At 44.6% G+C, this 25,785-nt stretch overlaps 1 protein-coding gene across 3 annotated transcripts in view; it reads left to right on the plus strand.

The window, feature by feature from the left end:
* The window catches only part of LOC124135648 (regulating synaptic membrane exocytosis protein 1-like), a 122,767-nt gene that overhangs the window by 72,512 nt on the left and 24,470 nt on the right, over positions 1-25,785 (plus strand). For all 3 annotated transcript variants that reach the window (XM_046501082.2, XM_046501081.2, XM_046501083.2), the window contains exons 3-11: positions 2,722-2,906; positions 4,336-4,552; positions 5,967-6,131; positions 14,321-15,140; positions 18,676-18,744; positions 20,398-20,517; positions 21,755-21,881; positions 23,365-23,405; positions 24,863-24,960. In XM_046501082.2, coding sequence (XP_046357038.1) covers positions 2,722-2,906; positions 4,336-4,552; positions 5,967-6,131; positions 14,321-15,140; positions 18,676-18,744; positions 20,398-20,517; positions 21,755-21,881; positions 23,365-23,405; positions 24,863-24,960 — 1,842 coding nt within the window. The remainder of the gene's footprint in view (positions 1-2,721; positions 2,907-4,335; positions 4,553-5,966; positions 6,132-14,320; positions 15,141-18,675; positions 18,745-20,397; positions 20,518-21,754; positions 21,882-23,364; positions 23,406-24,862; positions 24,961-25,785) is intronic.

Raw genomic sequence — 25,785 nt, forward strand, 5'->3', positions numbered from 1 at the left:
GTATTCATGTTAAACTGCGGCATGGTATCTCAGTGGGCTAGCACTATAAATCGGCATCAGTCCGGTCTAGTACAAGCAGCCACACACACACACACACGTGCATGCACGTCGCTATATAAGTGCAATAATCTTGGACGCGACGTTAAACCCAATTTCACCTCACCTCACCATACCATAACGCTGCCGCCCCCGAACCGATCTTCTTCCATGACACAATGATTGACGTAACGTTCATCTCGACGTCGGTACACTCGAATCCGTCCATGGCTGTGGCTGAGGTGAAAACGAGACTCGTCAGTGAATAGAACGTGTCCCCACTGCATGGCCGTCCAGCGCAGACGCTTTCTTTACCACTGTAGACGTGCTTGACGGTGGTTTCCTGCCAAAATGGGACGTCTTCTGGCGACAATCATCGCACATCTGAGGCGACGACGTACGGGTTGTGAAGATATTCGTCCAAGGCCAGTGATGCTTCTTGCAGTCACTGTTGCTGGCTGGAATCGAGTTCGTAGGTGTGTTGTTCGAATCCAGTTGTCTTATCGATTATTGGTTACGCGGGGCCTTGCCACTTCGAGGATGGTCTCTGACTGCATTCGTCTGTTGCCAACGTGGCCATAAACACCAAATGGTGTTTCTGTGGACGTTAAATTGTCTTGCACCATCACGTTGACTCGATCCTGCTTCAAGCATACCAATGGCTCGCAGACGCTCATTTTCAGACAGGCGTGGCATTTCATAATGTTGAATAATTGCCTAATTTTGTTGTTTTTCTGAGTGGTTGTTGTCAGCACGATGCTAAACAATGCATATGGAATCCCGTTAACGCACCTGTTTTTATACCCATTCTTGGGTAGTGAAATGCATTGGGCTTGCATAAAAGTCAACTTTTGCATCTCGCTACAGGGAGACTGGGTCAACGTTTCCCGCATTGCGATATGCTATAGGCCTATTTCCCACCCTCTCGACATCCAGTCCACCCTACTCAGAAATGGATCAACGTTTCACGCATAGCGATATGTCGTAGGCCTGTCCCCGTCCCTCTCGACAGACAGACCCGTCACGGAAATGAGTCAACGTTTCACCACAGCGAATGCTGTATGGGGAAATAAGTCGGATAGAGCTAGATGGGAAACTGACCTTGGCCTCCGAGCGGCTGCTCCCTGTTATGATTGTTACCGAATAGCATAGCATGTTTAGTGTAATAATTTACAGTTAGGAATGTTTTAAAGCATATTTTCATTATGTATATCGTATGTACGCATATCATTATACACATGTGAGCCAAGATAAAGTTTCTCTTTAAAGTTGGATTGCACCTTTCCAACGATTTCTCATCCCCCTGTCCCTATGCCCCCATGTGGTTTTCCCAAACCCATAACTAATAAGGCAGGTGCCTGGCGCCGTGCAATGACATGATCAACATGTCCTGTGCTGTTCCATATTTTGACTTGTACCATGCAATGTTGTTCCCATGTTCGTTCATATCAACATTTGGGTTGTCTCTGCTTGTGGTTGTGACTGGTGCCACCGATGGGGAAGGATACGCTCACATTTGATTGCACATTGGAGTAATGATATCACTCCTCATTGGAGTAATGATATGACTGCACATTGTAGTTTGTTGTTTAACGCCGCACTCAGCAATATTCCAGCTGTATGATAATGTCTGTAAATAATCGAGTCTGGACCAGACAATCCAGTGATTGAGCATCGTTTCGGGCAATTGGGATTCTTTGACATGCATCACCTAAGTCAGCGAGCCTGTCAACCCGATCCGGTTAGTCGCCTCTTACGACAAGCATAGTCGCCTTTTACGGCAAACTGAAGGCCTATTCTAACCAGGATCTTCACGTGTCAAAGTCAAGTCAAAGATGTTTATTGTATCAAAGGCCATCGGCCCATATACAAGTTCAGATAAATACAGTGGGTGAGAATTTACAGATTGGGAGATACTACAAAAATTATATAAATATAACATTCATTTAACAATCGGTGATAATCATGAGGACTTTCTAGGGTGAGGTAATTAAAATTATGAATTTCCACTCAACATGTTATTTCGTAATTCCATCCCATGTTTTACAAATAAAGACAGTTTAAACATTACATCGGCATCATTCGATGACAAAATAGAAACAAAAGCTATTCTACTCGTCTTAGATAAGAAACATTCTGGTATATATTTAGTATGTAATTCTGCATAATAAGGACATTCAAAGGTAAAATGTATTTCGTCTTCCATTGCAGAGTTACAGAATGGACAAATTCTTTGTATTCTTTTAAGTGATATATTCCGTCCATAGTAAATCATAAGTTTTGACAAGCCAAGTCTGTATTTAATATATCCATTTCTTAGGTGACTATTTGTTAAAACTGATAGATATTTTTCTGGCTCTAATAGAATCTTAAATGTTCTGTACAAATCATAACGTGAACTGTCTACATGAGAGTAGTGATATCATTGCATTTTGAATTAATGATATGACTGCACACTGGAGTAATCACGTCATTGCACATTGGAGTGCGTGTGTGAGTATTGTTTTACGCCGCTTTTAGCAATATTCCAGCAATATCACGGCGATATCTTTAAAATAATCAACTCTGTCTGAAGCATGCAAAGGCCAAGTCTGAGACGGACGGGTATTTAATGGGATCCTCGCTGTGATGTTGTAAACGCCCCCTCTGCTTCTTCGATCTCTTACAATAACTCATGTCTTGCAGGTGCTGAAGGGTGTGACGTCACGGTGGGAAGAGGGAAGCGGCAAATCTCATGTAATCTCGCCACCTCCACCCATGTGTCCCCCCTCCCCTGACCTGAGTGGCCTGACCCCTGACGAGATTGCTATTCTCAAAGATGTTTTCCGACGGCAAGAAGAGTTTGAGCGACAGGAACACGTGAGGGTCAGGTATGCTGATTTATTTATTTTCTAGGTATTTTAATTTGAACGAAATCAATTGAAGTTTCCTTTCACTGAGCATGCTATTCAGGGTGCAATAGCTTGTTACTTGTCATAAAAGTACATGACACTGTAGTTGTTAGAACGACATAGGTGCTATTAACGTGATAAAGACTGGCTTCCGGCGTGGAAAAAATCCTTCCAGATATTTACATTCTTGCCTTAAAAAACAGACATTCGTTCAACCTATTCAGTGCAGGGGCCACCGGTGGCCCAGTCGCCCAGTTGCGTTCCTTGGGCACGCCAGGGACCTGTGATCGTGGGTTCGAATACCGGTTCGCCCCGATTATATTTCTAGGTTTGTCAGCACCATACCCCTACTCGTGGGCTTCACCAAAGTGGTAAACGTCTGCAACCTGCATCACTTCCGACTTTCCACCCACCTCAAGCTGCCACGCCGTGATATCACTGGAATACCGTTCAAAGCGGCGTTAAACCCAACTCACTCACTATTCACAGCAGAGATCTTGTTCACTGGGCCCACCTCAACCACAAACTCGGTCAGCATCGGGAGGAATCCATATCGAACTGGTCTCACTAGTTTCACCAGTTCAGGTCACTGTCACATGACACAACACAATCCGGTGGCAGTCGTGACACGTATATAAATGTTGCCGGATATGTCATGGTATACCGTATATACGTTAGCCATGAAAGAAGCTCTTATAGATATACGAACTGTGTGTGAATGTATCGGTATACGGTTTATGAGGATTGTCACTGCTCCACTGCTGCCAGAAGTATATAATATAGCTAACGAAATAAGCCGAGTGGATCAAATGAGTTATGGTTCATCCGTCGGGATGTTGACAACCCAGTAATTAGGATTATAAGAGCCGACGAAATTATGTCTGTCTGCCTAAACGCCCCAAATATTACAGCGGTATGCTTATACTGTCGATGTTCGCTCTGAAAACCATTTCCCTTGGGCATGCCCCCGGCTTTACACCTGGCATTCCATGCTGGTCGTAATAGTCAAGTAAAATGGGGTTCGGGTGGTTACAGTGTGGTTACAATTGTTGAATTGCGTCCCTTTAACGTGTCAGGATCCGCTGATCGTGGTTCGAATCGAAGATTTCTGCTATTTGGTTTGCCAGCACAATCTATGTGACCATGGGTTTCACCAAACTGTGACCTGTAACTTTAAGCTTTCTCCAACATTAAAGCTGCTCGGTGTGCCACTGTCAAATGAAATACAGTTCATAATGTCTTAAACCCAACTCACCCTCTCATTCTAAAGTATAAAGTCTTTTTCCACCTTCTTAAGCAACGTAATGCAATAGGCAATCTTAATGGGCTTGATTAAATCGTAAGACCGTAAGACGTCCATGTCAACACTCAAACCCTATGAAACATGTCCTATATTTGCAAACACAAGGCAAATCTCGGATGACGTCGAGAAGTACGAGAAGACAGTTCAGAGACAAGCGAGTACGAAGGGTCCGATTAAGCATGTGGATATACGCCTGTGCCGCCTGTGCTACAAGACCAAGTTCGCTGATGGTATCGGGCGCCTGTGCTCGGACTGCCACAAGCGGGTGTGCAACACGTGCGGCACCTTCTCCCGCTCCAGGTGGGACCGTAAGAAGAACAGGGTAGGGGCCTTACATTGTAAACCTTTGACCCGTGAAGATCCGGGGTAGAATAGGTCTTCAGCAACCCATGCTTGCCATAAAAGGCGACCGTGCTTGTCGTAAGAGGCGACTAACGGGATCGGGTGGTCAGGCTCGCTAACTTAGTTGATCCATGTCATCGTATCCCAACTGCGTGGATCGATGCTAATGATGTCAAACACTGGATTGTCTGTTCCAGACTAGATCTTTTAAAGACCACCGTCATATAGCTGGAATATTGCTGAGTGCGGCGTTAAACAACAAACAAACAAACATTGTGAACCTTTGATTTATCATGTTCTTGTGCTACATGACGACCTGTTTTCTTATTCCCTATTTTAATGACAGCCCTTGCTGTTATCCACACACAGACGAAGTTTGTTTGCAATAATTTGTTGGAATGCAATGCAATTGATGATGCATGTGTGCAGGAAACATTTCTACCCCACGAAAGAAATCGTTTCTTAAATGTGCTCCTAGGGATTCCATTGCAGAATAAGAATCCCCGGTGATTGTCATGAATGCCGACTAAGTAAGAATGCGTTGGTTATATTTTGAGGTGACGTGAGGTGAACGTCGCGTTTATTTCACTCATATTGCGAGGTGCTTGTACTCTCCGGTGCTGGGACTATTCTGGTCTAATATTGCTAACCCATTGAGATACCTACAGCAGTTTAGCATGGATACTCTCCGAGTCTACCAGTACTTGTTTAGTCTCTTCTATGCCGGGCGCCAGGCAGGGTAACAACAAGCACCATCCTTTAACTTTTTTGTTGATACGCGATCAGGGGCTTGAACTACCGACATTCTGCTCTCCTGGCAGACGACCGCCTCCGTGGTCAAGTGGTAGAGCGTCCGCCCGGACAGCGGAAGGTCCGGAGTTTGATCCCCGGCCACGTCGTACCAAAAGACGTTTAAAGATGGTACTTGTTGTTACCCTGTCTGGCGCTCGGCATTAAGGAGCTAAAACAAGGACTGGTCGGCTCGGAGTCAGTTTACTGTGTCTGAGTGGGGTATTCATGTTAAACTGCGGCATGATATCTCAGTGAGCTAGCACTATAAATCGGCATCAGTCCGGACTAGTACAAGCAGCCACACATACACACACACGTGCATTCACGTTGCTATATAAGTGCAATAATCTCGGACGCGACGTTAAACTCCATTTCACCTCACCTCACCTCACCCACCCCCCCTACATGCCTGCATAAAACAATATTCACTCACTCTTAACATGTAAGAAATGTCTCACATTTGACCAAAATGATTCACGGAACAGTGAATCGTCTCTCATGGCACACGTTCTTGCTTCATCCATTGGTTGTCGATATGAGTAATGCATCATCCAGAAGAAGTAGAGTTCGAGATAGTATAAACGCCTTCATCTACATTCCAGAACGTCCGAGGACGATGGCGGTGCAACATGTGCTTGTTGAGGAGGGAGGCACTTTGCCGAACCGGAAGTTGGTACCATGGGGAAAGCTTTCAGGAAGGTACAAATGATGACGTGATCGAGAAACTCAAAACTTCTGTTTCCATGGAAATGGAATCCGATAATTGCGTAAGTATACAATTACAAGTATTTATTTTAGGTCATCCTTTTATTTTGTCCGTTTATCATATATAAGGAGAGGAGGTTTCAAATGTGTGCACGCCTTGTTCTTTAACGTCACATCCTTTGTGTGCAGTTTTGGTCTGGAACGCAAGGAAATGGGCATGTCATCGAAATATGTCTGTTTTCAGGCAAGAAAGGAAAGACTTGGACATTTCATACCGTGTCGGAACATGGTGATTAATTAGTAAACGACATCGCCAAACGTCGGGCAGATTTGCATCCCTTAGCCGTGCAAGGATTCGCTAGTCGTAGGTTCGAATTTTTCGTGGGTTCGTTTTGCCCTGATAATGATCATTGGTCTGTCGGCACCACACCTAGGTGTGCTTCATCAATATGCTAAACGTCCACGAACTGTATCTTCACTCGTTCATTATACTAACGTTATAAAATGAAGTATTGATGACTTGCCATCATTTTCTAATGAACTGTAACAAGACTGGGAGAGTGAGTGGTGGGGCACGCCACTTCAATGGAACACACTCTCACCGTGGTACTAACAGACCAGTGGTCATAATCCAGATAAATTTGGGATTCTACTTCCCTCGTACTGCACCAATTGCTCAACACCATTACTTTAACGGCATGTCAACTTACTTGGAAAAAAAGTCACTTTCATGAAATTCACGAGAGTATGGTGCCAAAAGCCCAATGATTATAATCAAGCCGAATATGAGATTCGAACCCACATTTCCTTTTGTGCAGGCCCTCCTTGAAACAGGACCCGATTAAGAAACGCTGATAAATTAATAAGGACCAAGTACCGAAAGTACATGGCGAGTCGCAGAATATTGGCACCCTACCGTCAGTAATACCCCCATATATGTCCCACTTCTTTGTTATGGTTGACGTAGTGACTAGTCCCTTGCCTGCTCTCTATATATATATTTATGGTTTGTCCCAGTAATTAGCGCACAACTTGATGAGTTTATAACCGAATATGTGTCCCCCATCCGATCTACCTTTGTGTTCATTTAAGTTTCTATTGAAACAAGACTAACACTGTAACGGTCCTTCTTCCAGATTCTGGAACAACTTGTGAGGTGTTTTACTGTTTTACTGTCCGCCGGGGACGGCGAGGTAGCGTAGTGGTTAAAGCGTTCGCTCGTGACTCGTGACAGCGAAGGCTTGGGTTCTGGTTCGATTTCCTGAAACCCCAGTCACACTAGAGGCGGAGTGCCTGAATGCCGTCGGAATGAAAATTCTTTGTTTCTTCCTGGATATTCGAAGTACATTCTAAGTATTCGAGCTGCATTCTGTTTGAATTCTTTGACGTTCGAACTATATTCGGCGGCCACTCCGGGAGCGTTCTGACTGCACTCAAGGCGAATTCGTACGACATTCGAGGCACCTTCCAACCAGACTTCGGGGGGTATTCGGGCAGCAATCGAACCGCACTCGTATGGCATTCGAAGTGCATTCTAATGATTTTGACTGCATTCTAACAGCATACTAAATATTCCTACTGTGTCCCAACTACATTCGAGCTGCTTTCGAGAGCTGATACACCCGGACTGTGCAAGTATCATTCGAGGCGGGCCCGAAGCGATTTCTAAGAATTCGAAAGGCATTCTTACAAAGCTTGGTCAAATTGAAATTTTCTCCCGAGTGTGGCACGAATTTTGAAAATTCTTCATTCCGGTTGGTTCTGCTTGATTCCTGCTGATTCCGAATAAGTGTGACTGGGGCATAACATGGGTGAAATGTGTGAAGGTCATTTCTGGTGTCCCCCGCTGTCCATTGCTGGAATATTGCCAGAAGCGGCTCAAAACCGCACTCGGTCACTACTGTCCACCGAGTGTGACGCGATGATGGCCTCAAGGTCACACTGGGCTACATGCAAACCATTCCGAGAGGTCATTAATTCAATTCAGCTACGTGTCTGAAGCGATTGAATACTTCGTCCAAAAATAGAGTATCAAATAGTTCAAATGGTGCTACATGCTAGCCTTTCTGAGAGGTAATTCATACAATTGATCTTCGTGTGTGCATGAAGGTTTTAAATACTTGGTGCAAAAACACAGTATCTCCTGCTACTCAGAAGCGTCGTCCTTTAATTACACTTTCACGCACTTTCCTCGTATATCAAAATGATGACCATGGTTCGGCATACCCTGCGTGTATTCCAACGAATCACGATCAGTTGATATCGGGTTAGCTCGGGCTAGCTCGGCTTGTTCCATTACGTACACAAACCTTGGACAGCAATTGGGTAGTGATATTGCATGATTTCACTTTAAACCGTGTAACGCCAGATCCCTCCGCATGTAGTTCGTATAACGTGGCGGTCGTTTTTTGGAGACAGATTATTTTCGGAATGACGAAAGTTAGGTTTTAACATGCCATTGGTTTGAAAACAGAAATAGACTGAAACAATGGGAATCGTTATATTTTGAACAAAAAGGTTCGGGCTCATGAATATTATGGTCTTTTTTGTAGTGAATACCGAGGACATACTTTCATAAAAAAATATGCCCCAAAATATTCATGATCCCTATTTTGTTTTGGTTTGGTATATAAGGTTCACGACTTCCGTCAGTGTGTGATGTGTCATGTAATAGTCACGTGCACGAAACTGGATCTGAGAGGTACTTTCTGCCAGTGCTAGCTGAGATCATATAGCACTGAGACACGCCAAAAGTTATCAAGTAGACTCGTGCCTCGGTGTTTTGAGAATTCAAGGACTCTTCACATTGCTCCAGAACGTAATGCACAAATATTCCTTTATCAGTCGAAGATTGATTTCGATTTTGACACTGTATCGCCCGACATGCCCGGATGAGAATGTCAGATATCATTGAGCTCGGTACAGCGTGTAATTTGTCTAGACCCATACAGCTGGTGATAAATGCCTTGTGGACAGTCCTAATGGTACAATTCTCTACACAACACAGTCCTGATGCGGTCAAATCGTATCGGTCGTTATGACTCACAAAGGGCCGTCGCAAAATTTGTTTCTGTCGTATATTGGTGTTATTTGCTGTTGGCATTGTTATTGAACCCAAGAATATGATCTGTGGTTCGTCAGCACCATACCCGTGCCCCGTCAGCACCATACCCGTGCCCCGTCAGCACCATACCCGTGCTCCGTCAGCACCATACCTTTCAGCACCATACCCCGTCAGCACCATACCCGTGCTTCGTCAGCACCATACCCGTGCCCCGTCAGCACCATACCCGTGCCCCGTCAGCACCATACCCGTGCTCCGTCAGCACCATACCCGTGCCCCGTCAGCACCATACCCGTCAGCACCATACCCCGTCAGCACCATACCCGTGCTTCGTCAGCACCATACCCGTGCCCCGTCAGCACCATACCCGTGCCCCGTCAGCACCATACCCGTGCTCCGTCAGCACCATACCCGTGCCCCGTCAGCACCATACCCGTCAGCACCATACCCCGTCAGCACCATACCCGTGCTTCGTCAGCACCATACCCGTGCTTCGTCAGCACCATACCCGTGCTTCGTCAGCACCATACCTGTGCTTCGTCAGCACCATACCCGTGCCCCGTCAGCACCATACCCGTGCTTCGTCAGCACCATACCCGTGCCCTGTCAGCACCATACCCGTGCCCCGTCAGCACCATACCCGTGCTCCGTCAGCACCATACCCGTGCTCCGTCAGCACCATACCCGTGCCCCGTCAGCACCATACCCGTGCCCCGTCAGCACCATACCCGTGCTCCGTCAGCACCATACCCGTGCCCCGTCAGCACCATACCCGTCAGCACCATACCCCGTCAGCACCATACCCGTGCTTCGTCAGCACCATACCCGTGCTTCGTCAGCACCATACCCGTGCTTCGTCAGCACCATACCTGTGCTTCGTCAGCACCATACCCGTGCCCCGTCAGCACCATACCCGTGCTTCGTCAGCACCATACCCGTGCCCTGTCAGCACCATACCCGTGCCCCGTCAGCACCATACCCGTGCTCCGTCAGCACCATACCCGTGCTCCGTCAGCACCATACCCGTGCCCCGTCAGCACCATACCCGTCAGCACCATACCCCGTCAGCACCATACCCGTGCTTCGTCAGCACCATACCCGTGCTTCGTCAGCACCATACACGTGCCCCGTCAGCACCTTACCCGTGCCCCGTCAGCACCATACCCGTCAGCACCATGCCTGTGCCCCGTCAGCACCATACCCGTCAGCACCATACCCGTGCCCCGTCAGCACCATACCCGTGCTCCGTCAGCACCATACCCGTGCCCCGTCAGCACCATACCCGTGCTTCGTCAGCACCATACCCGTGCCCTGTCAGCACCATACCCGTGCTTCGTCAGCACCATACCCGTGCCCCGTCAGCACCTTACCCGTGCCCCGTCAGCACCATACCCGTGCTCCGTCAGCACCATACCCGTGCTTCGTCAGCAGCATACACGTGCCCCGTCAGCGCCTTACCCGTCAGCACCATACCCGTCAGCACCATACCCGTCAGCACCATACCCGTGCCCCGTCAGCACCATACCCGTGCTCCGTCAGCACCATACCCGTGCCCCGACAGCACCATACCCGTGCTTCGTCAGCACCATACCCGTGCCCCGTCAGCACCATACCCGTGCCCCGTCAGCACCATACCCGTCAGCACCATACCCGTGCTCCGTCAGCACCTTACCCGTGCCCGTAGGTTTCACCAAAGTGGTAAATTTAGAAGACCTGCACTGCTTCAGGCTTAAATATTTCATCCCAAGCTCAGAATATGGTCCTTGGTCCGTCGACCCGTGCAGATGCGGGGTAGAATAGGTCTTCAGCAACCGATGCTTGCCGTATGGCGATTATGCTTGTCGTAAGAGGCGACCAACGAGATCGGGTGGTCAGGCTCGCTGATGCATGTCATCGTATCCCAATTGCCTCATGATATGAATCACTGGATTGTCTGGTCCAGACTCGATTATGTACAGACCGCCGTCATATAGCTGGAATATTGCTGAGTGTGGCATTCAACAACAAACAAACAAAAAGTCCTTGGCCCTTCAGCAAGAAATGTCTACATCACACTTGTCTTTTGATATGATTGATACACCAAACGGCCACAAAGTTATGATTGGATGGACATTAATACATCTAATATACTCTTTCATTGACATTCCATAAATGTTCACATTTACTGTCGTTAATACCCATAGTAATCCAAATACGATGTAACCATAGGTCACAGACTCCCATGCGTGCCTTAGTTTGTGTGAGGATCCAGTAATCTTTGGTTCGCATACAAGATGAAAATGGTAAACGTCTTAGACGGGCATCACTATGGGATTTCCTCCCACATTAAGCTCACTCGGTGTTATACAGCCGAAATACCATTCAAAATTATTTCATTTGTGGATTCTTGCCACCATGTCCCCTTACTGGGCATTTGGTCCCCACAAAACACTTTTAAAATGGCACCTGCCGTTCTGACCGTCATGAGGTGAGGTGAAATTGGGTTTAACGTCGCGTCTAAGATTATTGCACTTATATAGCGACGTGCATGCACGTGTGAGTGTGTGTGGCTGCTTGTACTAGTCCGGACTGATGCCGATTTATAGTGCTAGCTCAATGAGATACCATGCCGCAGTTTAACATAAATACCCCACTCAGACACAGTATACTGACTCCGAGCCGACCAGTCCTTGTTTTAGCCCCTTAATGCCGAGCGCCAGACAGGGTAACAACAAATACCATTTTTTAACGTCTTTTGGTATGACGCGGCCGAGGATTGAACCACAAGACCACGGAGGAGGCCTGACCATCATGAGTGTAGCTCACCCGAAAGTATAAAATCATCATTAGAGAATTCTTGTTCGATGTCTACAACGTCAAGAGCTGTTAATTCATAACTACCGCCCGAAGCATGTGATACAATTTATGAACGCTATGGTGTCTGATAGTAATACTTTCATATTACTTCTGGAAGAGAATATGGCATTATATTTCACTGAACCATCCTGATGAAATGGGGCGCGAGAAATATGCGTGCAGACTCGACAATAAATCCATGTTATATAATTAAACACGATGTGTATATTTAGAGTTAATTTTGCACATCAAAGGATAAGGCCATAATTCGATGTTGCATTAATAACAAACATGAAATATTGACATGCTGCGATTTCGAGATGTTTATGTTTATTATAATGTCAGTATTATACGTTACTGTGGTTGTTTTTATTAAAGGACATGCCATGTTGGTAGGTGTTCTGATTTAGAGCAAAATGAGTTAATTAACAAAATGAGTTAAACAACAACTGGGAAGCACGGGTGGCCAAGTCGTCTTAGGCGCCGCGATTCGCTGTGCAGAGTTGCGTCTCTTGGGCACGCCAGAAACCTATGATTGTGGGTTCGAATCCCGATTCGACCCGATTGTGTTTCTAGGTTTGTCAGCACCATACCCGTGCTCGTGGGTTTTACCGAATTGGTAAACGTCTGAGACCTGCATCACTTCGGGCTTTCCTCCCACATCAAGCTGACACGCCGTAATATAACTGGAACACTGTTAAAAGCGGCGTTAAATCCAACTTACTCACTCACTCAAGTTAAACTGGAAGTGAAATATTGATCAATGCTGCTGATCAGAATGTGACTGCTTGGATATGTTTTAATACGAATAGTATCTGATATTGCCAGGGAACTGAAGCATATGCAGTTTAATTCCAAGTTGATGAACCATAAATACACAGTTTATTAATTTAATTCTTTTCATGTTACGTCACAGCATGAAGTGTCTCAGTGTCCCTACCACATATAGATAGGACTTCCTAATCGTGATGAACAGAAAATATGCTCCACGGTGCTTATTTCCAGACTTGGTCTCGACGTAGTTAGTGCCATTTGTGAAATTGAGACATTGTCTCTGTGTTATTAACATAACCATTAACTTCAAGATTGATATACAACGTAACATTTGAGTAAGCAAATAAGAGGTGTTAAACGACTTGAATAGAAACCTCAGGACTGTCAATTGGCCTGAGCGTTGTTCTATACGTCGAAGAACATAACGAATATCAATCGATTTCGTCTCTTCATTGTGAGGTGAGGTGAAATTGGGTTTAACGTCGTGTCCAAGATTATTGCACCTATATAGCGACGTGCATGCACGTGTGTGTGTGGCTGCTTGTACAAGTCCGGACTGATGCCCACTTATAGTGCTAGCTCAATGAGATACCATGCCGCAGTTAAACATGAATACCCCACTCAGACACAGTATACTGACTCCGAGCCGACCAGTCCTTGTTTTAGCCCCTTAGCCGAGCGCCAGACAGGGTAACAACAAGTACCATCTTTTAACGTCTTTTGGTATGGCGCGGCCGGGGATCGAACTCCGGACCTTCCGCACTCCGGGCGGACGCTCTCCCACATGACCACGGAGGCGGTCTTTCATTATGAAACGCTATACATACCCTTATACCTTCCCCATAAAGGGGGAGATTGAGCAGCCTAGTGGTTAAAGCGTTCGCTCGTCATACCGAAGACCAGGGTTCGATTCCCAACATGGGTACAATTTGTGAAGCCCATTTCTGGTGTCGACTGCCGTGATGTTGCTGGAATATTGCTAAAAGCGGCGGAAGACCATACTCACACACTCATACACTCATACACTCACTTTACTCGTAAGACCTCCATCATTTCTGGCCTACCTCCCACATCAGGCTGACAAGCCATGACAACTGAAATACTGTTCAAAGCGGCGCTAGTAAGAGGCGACTAACGGGATTGGGTAGTCAGGCTCGCTGACCCGGTTGCTCTATGTCATCATATCCCAACTGCGTAGAGTGAGTGGGTGAGTGAGTATGGTTTTACGCCGCTTTTAGCAATATTCCAGCAATATCACGGCGGGGGACACCAGAAATGGGCTTCACACATTGTGCCCATGTCGGGAATCGAAACCGGGTCTTTGGCGTGACGAGCGAACGCTTTAACCACTAGGCTACCCGACCGCCCCCCAACTGCGTAGAACGATGCTAATGATGTCACTCACTGGCTTCCCTGGTACAGACTCGAATATTTACATACCGCCGTCCAATAGCTTGGATATTGCTGAGTGCGTCGGTAAACAACAAACAAACAAACAAACAAAGAAACAGAGCGACTCTGAACACAACTCACTCACTCACTATTCATGATCAATTGACATATATTTGTTTGGTACAGGACAAGAAAGATGTGTATAACAGTGATGGAGAGAAGATTCCCTCAGGAAATAGAACAGATCCCGAATTGTACCGCTCCGGTGACACACCCGCCCAACAGGTCCAGTCTTCCGTTAGGAAACACCGCCGAAGGAGTCTTCCTGTTAGTCACGTGATAAGACCAGATGAAGACGAGGACGACGATGAAGCAGACGAGAATGGTCACCATTGGTTGCACGAGAGACGGATGTTACGTCAGAAGCGCCAGTTACGCAGGTTACGGAGACGAAACATGCCTGACAGCAAAACATCTGACGACCTAAACGAAGCGTTGACATCCGACGGGTCCCGAGAAAACGATGAAAATTCTTACGAGGCACTCTCGGATCCTGATAGAAGTGATAGAGCTCCTAGTGTCCGTATTCGCAAACGTAGAGCGTCTAGAATTAGCCTCAAAGACCGAAGCAAGTCTCAATCTGCTACATCTGCTGTCGATTATTCCTCGGAATCCACCAGTGATATGTCTTATGCAACGAAAGAAAGCAGTGTTTCAGATGGAGCTTGTTCACCAACGCTTATTAGTAAGATCAAGCGGCAGAACGCTGTGTACTGCAGCAGCTCCTCCAGTGTGCTCTCCGATACTAAGCATTCCGATTCTCAGGGTGGTCCGACAAGTCCCCTCCCCGTCAGGAACGTCCGGGATCCCATATCACGGAGCCCGGTCCACGGGGCCAAGGAAAAGCACGTCACTCCCAGCAGATTGGAGCTGCTGAACCGGCGCGTCACGTTACAGAAGTGTGAGCTGATCAGTCCATGTGACGATGCCAGGGTGCGTCGACTTGGTAAGTGAAGGGAATATGAGCTTATGTGATCATTATTTAAAGGTCGTTTACTTGCAATAATGCTTGTGTCCGACATATAACTCTAAAACTAATAGGTATTCTTTTATGAAACTTTGCGCACACAACGACCAGACTGTCAATTGGGGCCGTTAGCTATTTAGGGCTGTAAAGAATAAAACCCGTTTTACTTTGACTAGATTGTCTGGACAACTATTCGCCAGTGAAGGTAACCGAAGTAGCAGGAGAGAAAGGTTTGGAGTAAAACATCATACCTATATTTCTGGGGGCGGTCGGGTAGCCTAGTGGTTAAAGCGTTCGCTCGTTACGCCGAAGACCCGGGTTCGATTCCCGATATGGGTACAATGTGTGAAGCCAATTTCTGGTGTCCCCCGCTGTGATATTGCTGGAATATTGCTAAAAGCGGCGTAAAACCATACTCACTCAGTCACCTATATTTCTGTAAAGCTGCAATATATACTGAACAACAAAAGTTCCTGTGACTTTGAATAAGATTTAATGCAAAGTTATGTTTTTCACCAACTCGGAAACAATTTCGGTTTGCAACAGATAAAAGACTTCTGTAAGTGTTCAAATGGTTTAATTTGCCATACTGACTTCAGAAAATGCGTGATTTCATATAAAAAAAAACATGAACATGCCAAAATATCAATTTACAAATCAATAGCGTGTGTGTCCACCGCTGGTTGCGATGCAAGCAACACATCTTCGTCTCATGGAATGGACCAGGCGTCGCACAAAGTCCTGTGGGATATCTGTCCATATCTGCTGGAGCATGTTTCGAAGTTCCTGGAGTGTCTGTGGAACACGTGGTTGACGTCGAAGGCGCCGATCCATCTCATCCCACATGTGCTCGATTGGTGAGAGATCAGGGGAGCGAGCCGGCCAGGGGATGACATTCACGTTGTTTTGTTGAAGGGAATCCTGAACAAGTCGAGCAATATGAGGCCGGGCGTTGTCATGTTGAAAGGTAATGCCTGGGCCACGACGACGCAAAAACGATAGAACAACAGGGCCGATGATCGTGTCGCGGTAGCGCTGTCCATTGAGATTTCCCTCTACCACTATCAAACGGGTCCTCTGTCTTGCTTTAATTCCACCCCATACCGTAACGCTGCCGCCCCCGAGCCGATCTTCTTCCATGACACAATGATTGATTTGTGAAGATATTCATCGAAGGCCAGGGATGTTTCTTACAGTCGCTGTTGCTGGCTGGAATCGAGTTCGTAGGTGTGTTGTTCGAATACAGTTGTCTTATCGATTATTGGTTACGCGTGGCCTGTCACTCCGAGGATGGTCTCTGACTGCATTCGTCTGTTGCCAACGTGGCCATAAACACCAAATGGTGTTTCTGTGGACGTTAAATTGTCTTGCAACATCAAGTTGACTCGATCCTGCTTCAAGCATACCAATGGCTCGCAGACGCTCATTTTCAGACAGGCGTGGCATTTCATAATGTTGAATAATTGCCTAATTTTGTTGTTTTTCTGAGTGGTTGTTGTCAGCACGATGATAAACAATGCATATGGAATCCCGTTAACGCACATTTTTTATACCCATTCTTGGGTAGTGAAATGCATGGGGCTTGCATAAAAGTCAACTTTTGCATGGAATGCATGCTTTTCTGTAGCAGTTGCGTTTTTGTGACTTGATTCCATACATGTACTACAATATTGAAAACCAAACTTTACTTGTTTGAAAAATACACTAAAATATTGGTTTCACGGGAACTTTTGTTGTTGAGTATATAAGATTTCATTAGTTTTATGTGAGGGATGAGCTTCAGTAAATACTGATAAGCTACAGTTGGCAAAGCAACAGATTACAGCATAAGTCACGTACCACTTGTGTGACATCCACTAACTCGTATCTTTGCAAAAAAGGTACACAAACCTAAGCCCATGGTATTGATTTGATAGGTAATAACTACTCTTGTATACGGAGAGTCAGATTAGAGACCAGGAATACCCTCATCAAGTTGGACAGATGACTCTTGTAGGACTTGCTGTAACAGACAGATTTGTTCTTTCGAATTCGTGGAGGCGGTATTTGTCGTCATCTGATGACTCGCGACCTTTAACTGTTCTTGAAAATGTCAGATGTTTTGGCTTATTTTTATAAAAAAAATATATTGTACTACATCTGTCCGAGAACATACTCAGATTAGGTGTCTCACTCTGGCGGTGTTGGTTCAAAAAAGTACGAGAATCTGTTCTTTACCGAGAAAGTGTTATCCCAAATATAACATTTGTTACGCTGTTATATCATTATCAAATCTGTATGTTTAATTGTTAAAAACATACATCTTTTAGCTTTCTGTATGAATATTTCTTAACCATGGAAACTGTGCTCTAATAAAATTGTAAAATGGGTTTCAAAGAAAAATCGATCTTAACAATTTGCATTGACAAAGTCGGCATCATATAGGACATACAAAAACCTGCTTCACTCGAACTGAATAACCCGATTTATCGTTGAAGACCATGTCGCGTTGTAGATGTGGTATAAACATGAATAGAGCTAGGATCTAATACACGTTAAAGGGGCCTCAATTCGCTTCGAAGAACTGCGCCCTTAATGCTTGCCAGAAACCTATGATTGTGGGGTCGAAGCCCAGTTTCGTCTCAATTATTTTTCAAGGTTTGTCACCACCATACCAATGCTAGCGGGGTTCACCACAGTGGTAAACGTCTAAGAGCAGCCAATTTGTCTAATGGAGACAATAAGATGTTTATCTATAGTGAAACACAACAAGTTCACGCTAATGGTGTAAAATACAGGCAATACCGGGGTTTAATGAAAGCTAAGGAGCAACTCAAGAGGGAAACGGTTTAGCATCGGGGATTTGACTTAACACGCATATACAAGAGGATTTATGTGCACATTGGAGGTAACATCAGATCAGGTTGTTTCTTTATCAGCACAAACTACATTTTTATTTGTCTCGTTTATTCTAAATGTATTTCATATAAATGTCAAAGCTTATTTCTTCTTTTCATCATCTCATTTACATATTGTTAACGTTTCTTTCAGTATTGTGACCCGTGAAGATCCGGGGTAGAATAGGTCTTCGGCAACCCATGCTTGCCGTAAAAGGCGACTATGCTTGTCGTAAGAGGCGACTAACGGGATCGGGTGGCCAGGCTCGCTGAATTGGGATCGATGCTCTTGATGTCGATCACTGGATTGTCTGGTCCAGACTCGATTTTTTACAGACCGCCGTCATATAGCGGGAATATTGCTGAGTGCGGTGTAAAACAACAAACCAACTAACCAACTTTCAGTATTGTTCTTCAAGTTATTGTTGACTCGACCCTTGATCTTATGTTCTCTCTTTTAAATGGTCTTTTCTCCATTTTTGTCGATCCTTTTCAATCCACTGGTAGTACCAACTTTGTTGATTAGTTATTTCATGAAAAAAACAACCTTTTAATGCTATGAATTAAGGGCCAACCGTGAATTTATTTCTTTTCTGACAATACGTAAGTGTTATCATACCGTATCTGTGTTACTACAGGCACTCTGAAGATGCTCAAACCCCATGAGGTGATTCTACATCGAGACAAGGGTGATCGAAGCCACAGAAGTAAGTAACTGGGTGTGAGGTGGGTGTTTATGCCGCACTCATCAGTATTGCATCTATGTTACAGCAATATCGAGAAACCACTCGCTGACTCAGCTCATCCCACCCCCACTGTACCAATCGCAATTCGCTGTGCAGAGTACGTCCCTTAGGCCTGAAGCCTATGATTGTGGGTTCCAACCCCGGTTCGTCCCGATTATGTTTCTAGGTTTGTCTGACGCCTGCATCACTTCGGGCTTTCCTCCCACATTAAGCTGACACGACGCGATATAACTGGAATACTGTTAACAGCGGCGTTAAACCCAGTCATACAGCGGGTATATTGCTGAGTGCGGCCTTAAACAAAAACAAACAAACACATTTGATGAAATGATGGTAAAATCCCGATAACATGTGTCTCTGGCAATATCAGTTTAATTCCATGATTTGTGATAACCGCTGCATGCGATAATACAGTTTTCGAAAAAGGCTTAATTTAGATATTTGACGAATAAATTCTAAGATTCCTTAGATTCAATTATAATATTCTTTAACTTCTTTTGACTAGTATATAGGACGTCATCTAGAGTTGGATGTTACTGCATTGTGTTATTTGTCACACGTGAAACCATGCCTGTATTAGATATAAATGTCGTATGTATGACAATTGTGTTTTCACCTTTAACAAAGATATTCAGCAAATCTCGGTAATGAGAAATAGTTTGCAAGCACGTAGATCCTCTCAGCCATAAGCCAAAGCGAGGACAATATCGTTTAGTGCACCAATTGAATGACGCCACTGTTAACGCTTTTATAACCTCGCGCTGCGGCAAGTGGAATATCAACAGTGCTGGAAAAGCCCGTCAGGTGGTATCTGACACAATGGTATTTTTCAAACTACTTCATTGTCTTACCCATGAAGACTTTTTAGGGCCACGAAAGGCTAGTCGTCTGTGTCGCCGTATTTCTCTGAGCAGAGTTGCCTTCCCTTATACGTGCCAGAATCCGATGATCGTTGGTTCGAATCCCAGATTCGGCCTCATTATGATTCTTTGAGACCATATTCCTCCCACATTAAGCTGACACGACGTGATGTGACCGGAATACTATTCGAAGAGGCATTAAACCCAACTCACGCACTCAGTCACTTAAGACCATGCCCGGCCAATAATTGGGTTTCACCAAAGTGGTAAACGTCTAAGACCTGAATCACATGAGGCTTTCCTCCAATATCAAACTGACATGCTGTGATTAGTTGAAATAATCTTTAAAGCAGCGTTAACCAGAACTCACTGCCCCACCCCACACCCCACACCCCACCCCCCACCACTCTCTCTTACTATGTATGCGAGGATCGATTCTCATGATGCCAATCACTGGATTGTCTGGACCAGACTCGATTATTTACAGACCGCCGTCATATAGCTGGAAGTTTGTTTTACATGGATGATTGTGTGATTTTTCACCCCGACGGCGAGAATAGTTGCTCGTACTGTCAACCACTGGTTTCCCCAGCACAGATTCGATCCTACAGGCCATCTTGAAGAAATTAAAATACCTCACTCACCCACTGAAAACTATACCAGAAATATAGCACAGACAACATATATATTGAAAGACCATTATATTTGTAAATCTAGGATTGCAGCGTGCATTACAATGGTGTTTCTTTTGCAGCTGGTGGTCTGGGCATGCGTGTTGTAGGAGGAAAGGACTGCGACAATGGAACCCTGGGAGCCTTCGTTGTCATGATAACCAAAGGAGGCCCCGCTGATATGCAAGGTCGAATACGAATCGGTAAATAGTCTGTTTGTTTCACGAAGTCTCATCGCCACATGTAATCAGTGAAGTTTTTTATCTTTGCTAGAAATAAAAAGAATGTTGGCGAACGATGGTAATTATCCATCAACATCATTTCCTATAGCACAAGCTCACATAGCTTGAATATGATGATATTTATGAAAAGGCGCCGTTGGTTAGCCAAGAGGGTAAAACGTTCGCTCGTGACGCCAAAGGCCCGGGTCGATTCCCCACACGGACACTTAGGCCAGGACAGATGTCAGTGTGACACTGGCCTAGAAACACGTCTCTAGTAACTCCATATCGAGTGGCTCTACCTGGTTTATATTGTACATGTCTGATGCTGTAATTAATTGGGGTGAGACTTGATTATCTGTGTGCCTGCCTGCCTCTCCGTCATCAAACAATGGATTACGTCACCAAACGTCGTCAAACGTCGTCAAACGTCGTATGCCCTTATTCGACCTTGGCCTTCGATTCCGTCAACATCACAAAGAGAGCTATTTTGTGAGCTATTTGAACGTCAATCTTTGGATTTTGCTTGACGTTGAGACTGTAATTGACATTGAAATGATTGACAGGGCTATGATACTGCCACGTGCAAGGAAGGTCAGAGTATCAGATCGCTAACTGTACGTTATACTTAGCCATGCTCTTTGATTTAACTTCAATCTGAAATCTGACGAGTACTAATCATCTAAATCACAATATTGGTTTCTTCTAAATATATGCAGGAGAGAACATGGGCCCATGTAACATGATTTGACTCGTTGGGCGCCCGCTCAATCATGCCATTCGACTGAGCCGTACCAATATAGTCAACTGCCATGTTGTTCTGTTACGTTTCACTGCAAATTGACAATGGCGTCATATAATTATGGATCGTCGTTAGGCAATATGAGGGCATTATCGTATTACAGTGGCTCGCACTTTGCCTGATAACATGCAGGCCGTTTTATGCTAACTGTGTCCATGTTAGCTATAAAGTGTGACCAAGTGTGATATTGCTGGAATATTGCTAAAAGCGGCGTAAAGCCATACTCACTAACTTTAAAGCGTGACAATGTGAAAAATCGTCAAAGGACACTCACTCGTCTTTATAAAAAAAAGAACGTCTTTCAAACAAACATGGTGTTCCTTTTCCCCCGAATATGGGTCAAATGAAAATCAAATTTTTTTATCATGCTCAAGATCGATACTAGGTAAAAAAAATATCTATTGCGTGTTCTTTCAGGTGATCAAATTATCGAGTGGAATGGTGTCTCACTTACGAACGTCACGTTTGAAGAAACACGTGACATAGTCAACCAATCAGGGAACGTCGTCCAGCTCAAAGTCATCCACAGGCATATAAAGAAAAGGTTTACAATTTGTCATTATAAAATGATACATCGAGGAGTATTTGTATCAAATGTCACGCACGTTGCTGTTCTGTCATCCTAGCGGCTGAAGGTGCAAATGCTCCATCGTTTGGGTTCCTTATTAAATCCAAATCATGCCATGCGTCTGTATTGCGCAGCAGTTGTCGATGTGATCGATAGGCGGTAATGGAAAAACAGAACTAAACTAGTCTGTCATGAAATTGTACCAAGACAGTCTTCTTACACAAACGTTCATGTTAATTGAACAGAGGTTAGCAGGGGGCTACTTGTACTAGTTCGGTACCCGTGAAGATCCGGGGTAGAATAGGTCTTCAGCAACCCATGCTTGTCGTAAGAGGCGACTAACGGGATCGGGTGTTCAGGCTCGCTGGCGTGGATCGATGTTCATGATATGAATCACTGGATTGTCTGGTCCAGATTCGATTATTTACAGACCGCCGTCATATAGCTGGAATATTGCTGAGTGCGGAGTAAAACGAACAACCAAACCAAAACTAGTTCGGTATAATGCCGATTATATTGTGCAACACCACTGATAAACCATGCCGCAGTTTAACATGTATACCTCACTCAGACAAGGTATACCGACTCCTTGTTTTAGCCCCTGATATCCGAGCGCCAGGCAGGATAACAACAAGTACCATATTTTAACGTCTTTGGTATGACGCGGCGGCCAGGGGATCGAACCACTGACTTTCACTACCTGGCAGACTACGGATATATTTTAGTATAATTGTATGAACTTTATTAACAATTTATAGAGTCTTGTAGTAGTCGTATAAGTCCTGCATGTCTTCGGATTTATTACTGCTTATTTACTGCTTTATGATAATATCAACCAACGAAAGAAAAAGATACAGAAAATATTTGTGAAATTTAACTTACAATCCACACAATCGTAATAGTGATATACATCAAGGTTCTTTTTTTTCTGATAATGTTTTTAATTATGAAAGGGTAACCAGGTAAATCCCATATAAATTACAGTTTTATTCGTCAATTGTACTTTAAAGATTAATTAAATATTCAAGCCGGATACAGCACAATCCATGAGACGCCTAACCTTCCCTCATTGGAAAACCCAGAGTACCAAGCTGAACCCTCGTTAATGCCAGCTTCGCCTTCAAGTCGGTGCATCTATCAAATCAATTCTGCCCACAGCTTTAAGTTATTGTCCAACAAGTACATTACAGGAAAAGATGGCAAATAGCTGGACAGGTGTTCTCTCAATAAGTCCGTATCTATTTGTAATTGCTCCCACAAGTGGCAGATTCCTGTAGCATGCGCGGTAATGGACGGATAAAAGACGGTAATGAGAAGCTGGTCGTGTGTAGTTCTCCCCCTCGGTGTAGCCCTATTGTATGTGGCCGCCCTCGATCATTATCAGGGCTCGACACTGTAACTAGGTCATGATATCGTCGCTTGTTGAAAGACATCTTATCTTATTATTTGGCAATTTCAGGTTGTCTGAAGACTCTGAAACCCCTAGGGTTGCTAGAATAGGTGAGTTTGTGATGATCACTTGGCAACGTTACATCATTTTAAATGTCAATACGAAGAATATGTGATAGGCTTGCGTGGGCATTTTGAGATAGTGAGTGAGTTTGGTTTAACGCCGCTTTAAACAGTATTCCAGTTATATCGCGGCGTGTCTGCTTAATGTGGGAGGAAAGCCCGAAGTGATGCATGTCTCAGACGTTTACCACTTCGGTGAAACACACGAGCACGGGTATGGTGCTGACAAACCTAGACACATAATCGGGGCGAACCGGGATTCGAACCCACAATCATAGGTTTCTGCACAGCGAATCGCCGCACCTTAGACCCCCCACGCCAGAAACCTTTGACACGCCGTGATATAACCGAAATACTGTTAAAAGCGGTGTTACCCAAACTCACTCACTCATTCGAGTCCTAATAGTGAAATCCAATTTTGGTATTCCTTGGAAGAACACAAAATGCTCATTCAACTCATGTATGTATGTATATATATATATATATATATATATATATATATATATATATATATATATATATATATATATATATATCCTGGTTCACTGATATCACGTTCCTTTAGTTCTACGTTCGAAACCAATATTGTATTAAGTGTACGATGATGTGATTTTAAGAATCTTGAAATGTTACTCCGGCATGTTGTGAAATAGACACTTATACGACTCAGATGCTCAAATAATTACTTTATTACACATTATTGGGGTCGCCGGTATATGCCGCGTTCAAACATCCTCGCCCACTCAGTATACACTCGCTAAAATTATTTGTTTATACAAGAAGATATATATTTTATGATTACTAAGGACTAACTGTTGTAATTTGTCAAAAAATTGTACTGCTCCAGCCCGTTGTGTCCATAATACACAAAGTGTGATGTATAATCTTTGTGAGAAGAAGACTCTTGCTCAAAAGTGTTTCATCAGGGCAACAGCCATTCAGCTTGTGTGGTCTATATCATATTTTGCCGCCCCCTCCTTTTTATGCAGCGTTTCTATCCCGCCCCCAATACATCATGATACATGTAACATTTTCCATACCCCCAACCCTTCCATCCCAATATATCTTTGTTGTGATCGACCTCCCACCCCCACCCCCAACCCCTCCGCTGTCAGTTTTTCCCTCATGTCCCCCACACCATCTCCCGCCTCCCCCCTACCTGTAATATATAACCAGTCCCCATAGCTTAGTGAAGCTTTCAATGTATGGGCATTTATAAATCGGACGCATCAATATCATATGTTCCCGTGATTCTTCAGGTGAACCCTTACCTTGCAGTTGCATGTGTTTGTGACGGGTCAGGATACGCTCATCTTGTATCATTACTATTTGATAGTGATTGATAAACACATGCTTATGATATGGTTGGATTCGTGCAAGGGATTCACTTTTTGCAGAGATTTCCTATGATTATGGAAAGGGTTTTGTGGCTTTATTTCCAACAGAATCTGAAGACTGGGGGCAGTGTTGTAACCTGGTCCCCTTCCTCCCCCCTGATAGTCTTCCCTCGCGACCGAGACGACGAATGCTGCCCAAAACACCGGTAAGTTGTTGCAAACTGTATAATACACTAAGGGTCTAAAGTACCACATATTCTGTTTCTATCCCGGGGGCATGGGTGGCCCAGTCGTCTAAGGCGCCGCGAGTTGCGTCCCTTGGGCACGTCAGAAACCTATGATTGTGGGTTCGAATCCCGGTTCGTCCCGATTATGTCTCTAGGTTTGTCAGCACCATACCCGTGCTCGTGGCTTTCACCGAAGTGGTAAACGTCCGAGACATGCATCACTTCGGGCTTTCCTCCCACATTAAGCTGACACGCCGTGAAATAACTGAAATATTGTTAAAAGCGGCGTTAAACCCAATTCACTCACTCACTCACTGTTTCTATCCCGAAGTGAATATACATGAATAGAGACCGATTAGCATTTATACAACCCAATGTTATAATATTTTCATAATTCTTTGATAGAGGTAACGTTGATAATATGTATCTGTGACGTGTAGTAGGACATTCTTACCCTTTTCTCGAACACCTGATCCATTCATGTTATTTTCACCTCTATTTTGCCTTTTACGCTAAATGGTCTCTCTTTCGGCAGATAAATGAGAATGATAATCCTCTGGCGTTGACGTTGTATATTGTATTAAATACCCTAGTAACCCTATCAAAGCTACATGGGGAAAAGGACATAACGCAGGCGACAAGCAGTCTCTGTGTTGGTGTCAGGAAGAAACGTCGCTATGTGGTTGCATTCCTTCCAATGCGACTTTAAATGTTAACTCATGCTTTTATAAGGTAGTAATAATTGGAATAACAAAATAGAAGGCTTATAAAAAATAATTTTTCTGGTATCATTGGCACTATCCT

The sequence above is a fragment of the Haliotis rufescens genome, unplaced genomic scaffold, assembly GCF_023055435.1.
Source record: "Haliotis rufescens isolate VD_foot unplaced genomic scaffold, xgHalRufe1.0.p SCAF_2, whole genome shotgun sequence".
Taxonomy (NCBI): Eukaryota; Metazoa; Mollusca; class Gastropoda; order Lepetellida; family Haliotidae; genus Haliotis; species Haliotis rufescens.